This window comes from Mesoplodon bidens (assembly GCF_964165515.1).
Source record: "Mesoplodon bidens genome assembly, chromosome: 4".
Lineage (NCBI taxonomy): Eukaryota > Metazoa > Chordata > Mammalia > Artiodactyla > Ziphiidae > Mesoplodon > Mesoplodon bidens.
The window spans coordinates 108,517,782-108,531,396 of NC_138160.1; the positions used below are offsets into that span (position 1 = coordinate 108,517,782).

General features: G+C 33.5%; 1 protein-coding gene across 1 annotated transcript in view; it reads left to right on the forward strand.

Annotated features, from left to right (window-relative positions):
* Nucleotides 1-13,615, forward strand: part of SLC12A2 (solute carrier family 12 member 2) — a 110,688-nt gene that overhangs the window by 81,186 nt on the left and 15,887 nt on the right. Inside the window, exons 18-20 of the mRNA XM_081230459.1 lie at nucleotides 7,421-7,527; nucleotides 10,388-10,467; nucleotides 12,781-12,906. Of these exons, the coding sequence (XP_081086585.1) occupies nucleotides 7,421-7,527; nucleotides 10,388-10,467; nucleotides 12,781-12,906 (313 nt within the window). The remainder of the gene's footprint in view (nucleotides 1-7,420; nucleotides 7,528-10,387; nucleotides 10,468-12,780; nucleotides 12,907-13,615) is intronic.

A 13,615-nucleotide genomic window follows, 5' to 3' on the forward strand; every position in this document is an offset into this window, starting at 1 on the left:
TGCTGAGTGTTTCTGAAACCTTTCCTCTTCTTCGTTAGCCACATTTTGAGGTAAACAGCAATTTTTTTTTTGATTTTCTAAAAAAAATGTAGACCGAAATAACATTGCCAATAAGAGTATTTAAAATATAAATTATACCCAAGTCCTGTAGCCCCTTTCCAAATATATATACACACATATATTTAATGCCATGATATTAAATTAACTAATGATAATTTAAAGCCATCACTATTAGCTCAACCTTTAAAAACTAACCATCTAGGGCTTCCCTGATGGCACAGTGGTTGAGAGTCTGCCTGCCAATGCAGGGGATACAGGTTCGTGCCCCGGTCCAGGAAGATCCCACATGCCACGGAGCTGGGCTCGTGTGCCATGGCCGTTAAGCCTGCGCATCCGGAGCCTGTGCTCCGCAACAGGAGAGGCCACAACAGTGAGAGGCCCACATACCGCAAAAAAAAAAAAAAAAAAAAAAAAAAAAAACCATCTAGAACATGAAGCGAAAACTCTGCATTTTTGTTCAGTGATGCTTTTTTTCAGCCAATATTTTATTATACATTTCCATTGTCAACAACATTCTTTAATTAATGTAACATTTAATGACTATTTTTAATGGATTTAGCATAATATGCTAAAGCAATTTCTTTTTTTTAACATCTTTATTGGACTCTAATTGCTTTACAATGGTGTGTTAGTTTCTGCTTTATAACAAAGTGAATCAGCTATACATATACATATATCCCCATATCTCCTCCCTCTTGCGTCTCCCTCCCACTCTCCCTATCCAACCCCGCTAGGTGGTCACAAAGCACCAAGCTGATCTCCCTGTGCCATGCGGCTGCTTCCCACTCGCCATCTATTTTACGTTTGGTAGTGTATATATGTCCATGCCACTCTCTCACTTTGTCACAGCTTACCCTTCATCCTCCCCATATCCTCAAGTCCATGCTCTAGTAGGTCTGTGTCTTTATTCCCGTCTTGCCCCTAGGTTCTTCATGAACTTTGTTTTTTTTCCCTTAGATTCCATACATGTTAGCATACGGTATTTGTTTTTCTCTTTCTGACTTACTTCACTCTGTATGACAGACTCTAAGTCCATCCACCTCACTACAAATAACTCAATTTCGTTTCTTTTTATGGCTGAGTAATATTCCATTGTATATATGTGCCACATCTTCTTTATCCATTCGTCTGTCGATGGACACTTAGGTTGCTTCCACGTCCTGGCTATTGTAAATAGAGCTGCAGTGAATACTGTGATACTTGACTCTTTCTGAATTATGGTTTTCTCAGGGTATATGCCTAGTAGTGGGATTGCTGGGACGTATGGTAGTTCTATTTTTAGTTTTTTAAGGAACCTCCATACTGTTCTCCATAGTGGCTGTATCAATTTACATTCCCATTAACAGTGCAGGAGGGTTGCCTTTTCTCCACACCCTCTCCAGCATTTATTGCTTGTAGATTTTTTAATGATGGCCATTCTGACCGGTGTGAGGTGATACCTGATTGTAGTTTTGATTTGCATTTCTCTAATGATTAGTGATGTTGATAATCCTTTCATATGTTTGTTGGCGATCTGTATATCTTCTTTGGAGAAATGTCTATTTAGGTCTTCTGCCCGTTTCTGGATTGGGTTGTTTGTTTTTTTGATACGGAGCTGCATGAGCTGCTTGTAAATTTTGGAGATTAATCCTTTGTCAGTTGTTTCGTTTGCAAATATTTTCTTCCATTCTGAGGGTTGTCTTTCTGTCTTGTTTATGGTTTCCTTTGCTGTGCAAAAGCTTTTAAGTTTCATTAGATCCCATTTGTTTATTTTTTGTTTTTATTTCCATTTCTCTAGGAGGTGAGTCAAAAAGGATCTTGTTGTGATTTATGTCATAGAGTGTTCTGCCTATGTTTTCCTCTAAGAGTTTTATAGTATCTGGCCTTACATTTAGGTCTTTAGTCCATTTTGAGTTTATTTTTGTGTATGGTGTCAGGGAGTGTTCTAATTTCATTCTTTTACATGTAGCTGTCCAGTTTTCCCAGCACCACTTATTGAAGAGGCTGTCTTTTCACCACTGAATATTCTTGCCTCCTTTATCAAAAATAAGGTGACCATTATGTGCGTGGGTTTATCTCTGGGCTTTTATCCTGTTCCATTGATCTATATTTCTGTTTTTGTGCCAGTACCATACTGTCTTGATTACTGTTGCTTTGTAAAATAGTCTGAAGTCAGGGAGCCCGATTCCTCCAGCTCCATTTTTCTTTCTCAAGATTGCTTTGGCTATTCAGGGTCTTTTCTGTTTCCATACAAATTGTGAAATTTTTTGTTCTAGTTCTGTGAAAAATGCCAGTGGTAGCTTGATAGGGATTGCATTGAATCTGTAGATTGCTTTGGGTATTAGAGTCATTTTTCACAAGGTTGATTCTTCCAATCCAAGAACATGGTATATCTCTCCATCTGTTTGTCTTATCTTTAATTTCTTTCATCACTGTGTTATAGTTTTCTGCATACAGGTCTTTTGTTCTTAGGTAAGTTTATTCCTTGGTATTTTATTCTTTTTGTTGCAGTGGTAAATGGGAGTGTTTCCTTAATTTCTCTTTCAGATTTTTCATCATTAGTGTATAGGAATGCTAGAGATTTCTGTGCATTAATTTTGTATTCTGCTACTTTACCAAATTCATTGATTAGTTCTAGCAGTTTTCTGGTAGCATCTTTAGGATTCTCTATGTATAGTATCATGTCATCTGCAAACAGTGACAGTTTTACTTCTTCTTTTTTGATTTGGATTCTTTTATTTCTTTTTCTTCTCTGATTGCTGTGGCTAAAACTTCCATACCTGTGTTGATTAATAATGGTAAGAGTGGACAACCTTGTCTTGTTCCTGATCTTAGAGGAAATGGTTTCAGTTTTTCACCATTGAGAACAATGTTGGCTGGGGGTTTGTCATATATGGCCTTTATTATGTTCAGGTAAGTTCCCTCTATGCTTCCTTTCTGGAGGGTTTTTATCATAAATGAGTGTTGAATTTTGTAGAAAGCTTTTTCTGCATCTATTGAGATGATCATAGGGTTTTTATCCTTCAATTTGTTAATATGGTGTATCACATTGATTGATTTGCATATATTGAAGAATCCTTGCATTCCTGGGATAAATCCCACTTGATCATTGTGTATGATCCTTTTATTGTGCTGTCGGATTCTGTTTGCTAGTATTTTCTTGAAGATTTTTACATCTATGTTCATCAGTGATATTGGCCTGTAGTTTTCTTTCTTTGTGACATCTTTGCCTGGTTTTGGTATCAGGGTGAAGGTGGCCTCATAGAATGAGTTTGGGAGTGTTTCTCCCTCTGCTATATTTTGGAAGAGTTTGAGAAGGAGAGGTTTTAGCTTTCTCTAAATATTTGATAGAATTAGCCTGTGAAGCTATCTTGTCCTTGGCTTTTGTTTGTTGGAAGATTTTTAATCACAGTCTCAATTTCAGTGCTTGTGATTGGTCTGTTTATATTTTCTATTTCATCCTGGTTCAGTCTCAGAATGTTCTGCTTTCCTAAGAATTTGTCCATTTCTTCCAGGTTGTCCATTTTATTGGCATATAGTTGCTTGTAGTAATCTCTCATGATCCTTTGTATTTCTGCAGTGTCAGTTGTTACTTTTCCTTTTTCATTTCTAGTTCTATTGATTTGAGTCTTCCCCCTGTTTTTCTTGATGAGTCTGGCTAATGGTTTATCAATTTTGTTTATCTTCTCAAACAACCAGCTTTTAGTTTTATTGATCTTTGCTTTTGTTTCCTTCATTTCTTGTTAGTAATTCTTAAATACGAATCTCATGGCAGTACTTAACTAAATTAGATAACCATGATGTTTGGAAATGTTTTTACTTAATAGTCATGACAGAAATAAAAAGCCACATACTATTGGGGAAAGAGTTGTTCTTTCTGCTACAGTAAAAAATGATTATGATGATACATACACAGAAAAATATTATAACAAACTAAATGCCTTTCTTGTCAGCAAGTTCTGGGGGAAGATTCACAGAAAACATTGCTAACGATTCAAAAAAACAACAAAGTGAGAATGTTTTGATTGAAAGTGAAGCTATTTGTAATAAGCTTCAGATGACTGCATTTTGCTTTATCAGTTTCAATTATGGAAGTCCACGAAGAACTGATTTTCTATGAGCCAAAAGGAATATGTTCCAGAGAAGACATATTTTCAGTAATGTTATTTCTTTAAAACACATGATGTTTTATGGAAACTGAAAACATTACTTCTAACTGAATAGGTACTTTGATTAGAATTTACAAAGGATTTAGGATGACTGATAGATGTGAAATTTCTTTACTCAGTCATTCAAGGGAAAGTTATTACGATAATGAAGTTGAAAACAGAAGTGCACAGAGTACCTCAGAATGTTACTGTTAATTTTATAAAAATAAAACCTTTTAATTATAATAAGATTGTGACCAAAGTTTGTGATGAGAAAGGGAGTAACTCTGACAGTATTTTGTTCCATCAAGAAGTTGCTGGTCATCTTGTAGCTTACTTCATTAAAAAACAATAAAACTTGAAGATATTTCTTGGTTTTCTTTTACCAAAAAAAAAAAAACAAAAAAAATCAAAATTATGTTGTGTGGTTAGTGACTACCTTGCTATGTAACAGTTTTTAAAATAAAAATAAATATTCTTTATCTGTCTCCTGAGGGCAAAGCGTTGTTTATAGTAGAGTGAAAAAAAACAATCTTATTTTTTGAAAGAAACTTGTGCATGGATAGAATATTTTGAAAATGAATGTAAACTTACATGGTTAGGCTTATTTCTTTTGTTCCCGAGTCTTTACAACAGTGTCTGGCACATGGTCAGCACTTGGTAAGTACTTGAATTAATTTAATCTTTCACAAAAAATGATTTAAGTATATCACCTATAAAAACTTAAGTGTGACCTCATGGCACATAAAATATTAATTCAAAATGGATCTAAGATCTAAATATAAGGGCTAAAACCATAAATCTCTTCAAAGAAAACATAGAGGTAAATCTTCATGACCTTGAATTTGGCAATGGATTCTTAGATATGGCACCAAAAGCACAAGCAACAAAACAAAAAAGTAAACAAATTCGACTTCATCACAATTAAAAACTTTTGTGCATCTAAGGACATTATCAAGAAAATGAAAAGACAATCTACAGAATGGAAGAAAATCTTTTTACATCATATATCTGATAAGGTTTAATATCCAAAATATATGTAGAATTCCTAAAGCAGCAACAAAAAGACAGACAACCCAATTAAAAAATTGGCTAATAACTTGAATAAACATTTCTCCAAAGAAGAAATAAAGATAACTAATAAGCACATGAAAAAATGCTCAGTATCATTAGTCATTAGAGCATTGAAAATCAAAGCTACAGTGAGATACCATTTTACACTACTAGCATGTATGTAATTAAGTAAACAAACAAACAGGAATTAACAAGTGTTGCTGAGGATGTGGAGAAATTGGAACCTTTGCATTGCTGGTGGGAGTGTGAAATGATACAGCTGCTGTGGGAGACAGCTTAGTGGTTCCTCAAAAGTCTAAACAAGGAATTACTGTATATCCAGCAAGTCTACTCCTAGGCATATACCCAAAGAAATTAAAAGCTGGGAGTCACACAGATATTTGTAGGCCAGTGTTTGTTGCAGCATTATTCACAGTAGCCAAAAGATAGAAACAACCTAAGCATGTATCAACAGATGAATGGATAGACAAAATGTGGTATACACATAGAATGAAATATTATTCAGCCATAAAAAGGAAAGAAGTTCTGATAGATGCTGTAACATGGATGAACCTGGAAGACATTATGCTAAATGAAATAAGCCAGACACAAGGGACAAATATTGTGTGATTCCATTTATAGGAAATATCTAGGATAAGCAAACTCATAGAAACAAAAGTAGATTAGGTGTTACCAGGGCCTGGAGGGAGGAAAGAATAGGTAGTTATTACTTAGTGTTTACAGAATTTCTCTTTAGGGTGATGAGAAACTTTTGGAAATAGATAGCAGGGTTGGTTGTACAACATTGTGAATGTAATTAATGCCATTGAATTGTACATCTTAAAATGGCTAAAATGGCAAACTGTTTAATTCATCTTTTACCATTAAAAATAAAAATCTTACGTGTGTACCCAACTTCGGGAATAGAATTTTTAGTGTGTTTAAAATATTACAAAAGAGGACTTCCCTGGTGGTGCAGTGGTTAAGAATCCACCTGCCAGTGCAGGGGACGTAGGTTCAAGCCCTGGTCTGGGAAGATCACACATGCCACAGAGCAACTAAGCCCATGTGCCACAACTACTGAGCCTGCGCTCTAGAGCCTGCACTCTAGAGCCCGCGAGCCACAACTACTAAGCTTGCGTGCCACAACTACTGAAGCCTATGTGCCTAGAGCCCACACTCCACAACAAGAGAAGCCACCGCGGTGAGAAGCCTGCTCACCACAATGAAGAGTAGCTCCCACTCGCTGCAACTAAAGAAAGCCCGTGCGAGCAACAAAGATACAATGCAGCCAAAAAATAATTAATTAATTAATTAATTAAAAATTACAAAAGAAGAAATTAATTGGATCTGGGAGCATATTTGTATAAGCATATTGAATTGCAACTCTACATGAAGTTGCAAGAAAAACTGATGGAATTCTGAACTGTAGCCAATAACGCATGTATTCAATTTGGACTTATGCTTCTAGGTTTTAATGGCAAAATATGCAACTGGGAATACCACTGTATTGTTACGATTTTTATGAAAGGTTAAGTATATTCCATCATCTTTCCCTTCCTAAAAATGAAAATTCTGATAAATCATAAAAGTACAAAATATACATTTAGAACTTTTCAAGTGTTTAATTTTATCTTCTGTTTTTGTGTATGTTTAATCATAAGTAATATGATTAATGTATATATAATTTATAAATATGCATGTATTGGATGCTCAACTATTTTTGCTGATAAGGGTACACAATTTTATAATGTTTAGGGACTTCCCTGGTGGCACAGTGGTTAAGAATCTGCCTGCTAATGCAGGGGACACGGGTTTGATCCCTGGTCTGGGGAGATCCCACATGCCATGGAGCAACTAAGCCCATATGCCACAACTACTAAGTCTGCGTTCTAGAGCCCACGAGCCACAGCTACTAAAACCCACGCGCCTAGAGCCCATGCTCCTCAACAAGAGAAGCCCCCGCACCCCAACGAAGAGTAGCCCCCGCTCGCTGCAACTAGAGGACGTGCGTAGCAACGAAGACTCAACACAGCCAAAAATAAATAAATAAAATAAATAAATTTATAAAAACATTAAAAATAAAAATGTTTAGAGGCTGTCCATTAGGAGGATATTGTCATTTAAAAAGCATTTTGTGAATGGCATATGTTTAAAGTTGTATTTTTTCTGTGTTTTAGGCTGCTGGTCTTGGGCGTATGAAACCAAACACACTTGTCCTTGGATTTAAGAAAGATTGGTTGCAAGCAGATATGAGGGATGTGGATATGTATATAAACTTATTTCAGTAAGTATCCTTTTAATTCAGTAACTTAGTTGATTCAGAAAATATTAATTTTGAAAACTTGCACTGGTTTTTGAAGTCTTTCTCATAGTCTCTTCTAGTAGAAGCATAAGAATGAAAATAATCATTTGGAAGTTATTTACATTTATTTTTTTAAAATGCACTTATATGTTTGCTTTTCCACCCCCTTGAAGTATTACGTTCTGAGTTTACTATTCACTTTTCAGTGGTATTTCCAATGATGTTTATAAGACAGCTTAGTTTTGATTTACATCACTTTAATTTCCTTCTTACAGGTTGTCTAATGAGTTCTTATCCTTTTGTTACTTTGTCTTTCTGATTTTAATCTATCCATGTTATTTTTGGATACATATCTGTTTAATCTGTTACAAAGGTATTTTGGGACTGAGTTATTTAATAAAAAGAATAAAGTTTCTATTTTTGTCATATTTTGTTTTTAATCTTGAAAAGTACTTTTTCTAGTATTCCTAGTATTTATTTAGCAAATCTCTTTATCTCATTCACACTGTTTTATAGAGGATAAGGATTCCCTCTTAGTACATCATACTTGATTGAAGAGTAGTCTTTTTCTTGTCATAGATGCTGATGAAATAGAACTGTTCACTCCTTATAAAGTATTTCTTTATAAAAATTGTCATTTAAAAAAATTTATATTTGGCAAAATAACTCTAGTACCAGATTCAAATCCTACTTCTCTGTGAATTTTTATCTGTTCATCCTTAACTCACTGGAGTTATTTCCCTTCCTGGAGCTCCTACTGTATCTATTGGTAGAACCATATAATTATTTGCCTGTATCACATATAATGCTTTTGTTTTCATAGCTACCTTGAAACATCTTTGTGGAAGTAACCAGATCTCATACTTTACTTTCATAAATCTCTTTATATTCATTAGTAAAATATACGATAGTTAAGATTCCCCAAGTAATTGTTAAATGGTTTTTAGTAAAATTCAAGCTCTGCTGGTTTGTCAGAGGTTGTGACTGGTCTTTGGCTTTGGGTTAACTTTTTCATAAACAGCACTTCACTCTCCCTTTCTAATTCTGTAGTCTGTACTTTGTATGCATGGGGATTAGGGAAAGAAGGAGACTGTGAAAGAAAGACTACATCATGTGGGCCTTGAGCCAAAGAGTATGCTTTTTCTCTTTGAAGATGTAAGACCAGTGAGATGGAGTAATTATCCTAGAAAATAGAAAAAGTGACATTTTTGCAAATAATTCATTATTAGTTGTAGTTTGTCATAATGGGAGCGCTGAAAGGAGTCTTTTCTGACACTGATCTTTTAGGAACTGAAGTGAATGTTTGCTCTGAGAGTCAAGTATTAATCCAAGTATTATATGTCAAGCAGCAGTTTAAAGATAGGTAAAATACTGCTCTCTGGTTTCTGGAACCATAGACGTTGATGGCTATTTTAAAGCAGTGATACTGCTTACTCTTTTATCTTGTGACACTTATGTTCTGGTTGTGATTTTAAATACCTTGAACAGTTGAGGTATACTTTATTTACTATGTATGTATTAACAGTATGGAGGGTCTGAAACTGCAAATCAACTTCTATAGCTTAAAGAAATTATATAGATTATAGAAATTTCTATACCTTATAGCAAAAACATTTAGCTATTTTAGTCTGAAGTAGACTAAGAGCTATATTCATTGGATTTTCTTTAAGGAAACTGATTTTGATTCAATAACTTTATTAACTATTTTTTAAAATACTTGTAGTTATTTCTTCTCTAATAGTCAATTAGATCTTTCACAGTACAGCAGAGGAAGGTTAACATGTCTATTAATTTTTTCTCCAGTGAATCTCTCTTGACCTTGGTTAAAATTCAACAGAAGAATCAGGCCAAAATTGTCTCCCTGTGATTTAAAACAATGACAAAAGACCTTTTACGATTACATATTATACCGTGAACACATTCTTCTATTTATCGATAGGAGCAAAAACTTGATCATTTTATTAGTTTTTAGCTTTTTCTTTTTATATGCCTAGCTATAGGTTAATGTATCATTTTTATATGCATATAATGAATATTGATTACTTGTATAATGAAAAATAATAATTAAGGATAAAATCTAAGCCTGTTGCCATTCCAGGGAACAACCTGGAGTTTTACAACTGGAAATTCTTTCAGTAGATTTAAGAACTTAGGTCTACATGATTTAGGATCTTAACTAAAGTTTCTGGAATTTAAGTCTGGTTTTAGAGTTGTCTTCAAGGTTTTAATGTATTTTACCTGTGTATAAGATGTTCCTGTTTGTGTTTTAAAAAATTAAAAGGGCATATGAATACGTCTGCAAATGCATATATAACCTTAGGACTACTTTTTAAACCTGTTTTGTAAAAATTTTTGAATTACTTGAAAAGCGCCCTTCTTTCATAAATGATAAGTGATCCCTTCCCTTCATATTCTGCAACCTGCTCTCATTCTCAGAACCTGTCTTGTTTGTCTTCATGTATTTGTCTTGGCTTTAAAGGTATAAGCCTACATTACCTATGATGGGATTATTGAAAGTTGTTTTTCCATAATTTTGGTTTGTTTCTGATAGATAAAACTACAGTTACTGCTTTAAACGGCTGCTGTAGGTAGAATATCACTACTATAAAGATCTACACTGAAGTAGGTTTTAGCGGTATTACAGAAAAGGGGAAAAGAAATGGTGTAGGATTTGAAACTAACATATGGATGTCACTGTAATTTTTTAAAGCATATTATAAGAATCAGATACTTAAAGCTGAAAGTAAATTTAGAGATCATCTACTATTGCCTTCATTTTATAGAGAAGGAGACAAATTTTTGTGATTTAAAAAAATTTTTTATAATTTTTTTCTTGTTACAGTGACGCCTTTGATATACAATATGGAGTAGTAGTTATCCGCCTAAAAGAGGGTCTGGATATATCTCATCTTCAAGGACAAGGTAAATCTTGTTTGAAATACATTTTTTATCTTAAAAATATAAATTACTTTGTTAGAAAATTATATATAATTCTACAAATTCTTTTAATAATTTTAATATTTACTATCTAATATGTGTCATATACTTATTGTATGGCATTTTAAGATCAGATCTGATTGGCTCTACCAAAGTTTGTATTTTCTCTTTGTATCAACCTGAATGGTGGCTAGTAATTATTAATAGAATAAAATTCAATTCAAATCATAAGTTTAAGAGAAAAAACATTAGTTATGATTGTAGTTTGGCCAAAGTTATAAAAATACATGATAAATAAAATAATCAGAGGAAAACATTTTAGACATTTTCATGTTTATGGAAGATATACTTTGTACATAGAGGCATATTAATAATGAAAAACTAAACTTTGTTATATCATTTACTCTTTCTTCAGAAAAGACTCTATAAGTGTATTTTTTAACTTTCTCATTTTGAAGTAATTATAGATTCACAAAAATTTGTGTACCCTTCCTCCAGTTTCCCCCACTGGTAACATCATATTTATAGTTCTGTATCAAAACCAGGAAATTGACACTGGGACAATTTATATACCTTATTCAGATTTCACCAGTTTTACATACACTTGTGTGTACAAATGTGCACACAAGCACATGTGTGTAGTTCTGTTTCACTTGTCACATATGTTGTTTCATGTAAGATACAGAGCTGTTCCATCACCACAAAGATCTCCCTTGTGCTACTGCATTATAGCTTCCATTCATACCCTTTCCCTGTTCTCTAGCCCCTGACACCCACTGATCTCCTCTCAAACTATATAATTTCTTAAGCTTTTAAAACTTTTTTTTCATTAAGCTTAAAACCTGTTAAAGTATACTTAGCACTTTTGCCAACTTTATGAAAACTATGGAAAATTCCATACCCTCTAATGATTTCCTGGTAGCTTAAAAAATACTGTAAATTTAAGAAAATATTTTATCCTTATCAATTAATTTAACCAGGTCATCAAAATTAGCTAAGGCTAAATAGCTGAGAGGCATATAATGAACTTTCCTCATCTGTTCATGTACTTAAACTGTTCTAATCCTCCCACTCCCCCCACCACTTTAAGGGTATTGTGCATTTCTGAAAGGAATGCTTTGAGGTCTTTATCCATGTAACACAAAAGTATGGCCTGCTGAAAATGCATTTTCTTACTCTGGAGTAGGCCTTGCAAAATACTATTTATTATGCTTGTTATGCTCTAACAGTAATTTTGGTTTAGGATACCTGTTAACTCTGCATAATTATTAGTAGTGTTCCCTTTCACTCTCAAAAACATCACAGTTTGGCTAATAAATGATATACTCTGTAATTTGCTGAGATTTAAATGTGATTGGAAGTTCAAGAAGATATTTTCAAGTGTTTATAATCATAAGAATTGGTTTGAAAGCCTCCTTATTCATCATTAAGATTTGGAGACAGGAATTTGCTTTAGCACAGGGCTTAAGAGCATAGGCTGTAGAGTCAGATATGCTTTAAAAATTCCAGCTTTTTCTCTTAGTAGTTTTGTAGCTGGGGCAAATTTGTTGACTTCCAAGCCTCAGTTTCCTCATCTTTATTCATAGGGCTATTGTGAAGATACTGTCTGTGAAGTTCTTAGCATAGTGCTGGCACCGAGGCTTACATACTTTCTATTGTTATTTCTCTTAATATACACATATCAGTGATGAGGATTATGGATAGAAGATCAATTTCATATTATGTTTGTCTTTATGATGAATCTTTCTTATTGTGGAAGCTAAACGTTTACTAACTCCTTCCCAAAAAACAAAAACTGAAGAAAGTGCTTTAAAAATAGAGACGGCACTTTCACCATGAGCTTAGGAAAGAACTCTATCCCCTAGTTTTGGCTCTATAGTCATGGGTATAATTTTTCACTGTTGTCGGTCATCTTATATGTATATGAACATTTGTCACATTCTACATTTTTTACATGTGTAAATGACTTTTAGAGTGGAGTTGGTTCACATTTTATACATCATTCTTTTGTCCACCAGATTCTTATGTTCTGTACATCTCACTCATTACTGATTCCCCATCACCTAATTCAAATGTCTGACAGTTAGTTGTGGCTAAAGATATTTAGTTGAATAGTCATTTCAAAATTGATCGTCACATTTGTTTATAATAAGAAATTATTCATTATAAACTTACTTACCATTATAATTATAAACTTTGCTTAAAATTGTCATTTAATTGCTATTATACCATGATGTCCTCTTGTTAAAAGATTCAATGTTATCAAAAGATAACATTTTGAATACTTTATGTCTACAGAAGAATTACTGTCATCACAAGAGAAATCTCCTGGTGTCAAGGATGTGGTACTAAGTGTGGAGTATAGTAAAAAATCAGATTTAGATACTTCTAAACCATCTAGTGAAAAATCCATTACACATAAAGGTAACTTTTATTCAAACAAGAAATTTTATTAATGGTAATGTTTTAATTTTGGAAGAAATTGTTTTTATTATATGGCATGTCTTACAAAGTAACCAGTTCTCAAACGTGTATTGTTCATTTCTAGTTGCTCAGGTAAAATTTATGCCTTTCAAAAATGGCTACAAATGATTATTTTTAAGGTATTAAGTAGATCATAGAACAGACACCATGCCAGTTAATTAAACATGCTCTTGTATGTTTTTATTTATACTTAATTTTAATTAGAAGCATAGATTAATCTGAACTTGGAAAGAAACATGGTAGTTTTGGAGTAATGTGTGTTTAGCATATGGTAACACTGAAAGGAATGAGGTTTTTATAAAATTAGTTTACATAATTTTTTTTGTAAATCAAGATACGTCAATACCAGGGGTTTTGTTTATATGCTGAGATACTCAGAATATTTTTACATCTACTGTACCTGGTATTGTTCAGGTAAAACAATGTAGTAAAAAATCAAGTGTAATTTTATTCCTCAATGTAGTCTCCTCCCAAGAAATGAGCAATTTACGTTTGGCTGCTGAACTGTCGGGCCATAATTACAGAAATAAATACTCCTTGTGGCTAATGTGGTTTAAGCCACAAAAAGATTTCCAGATCTCCTGAGACTTTGGGATAATTTCATCCACAAATCTCTATGTCATGTTTATGAGAAGAGGAATGACTTCCA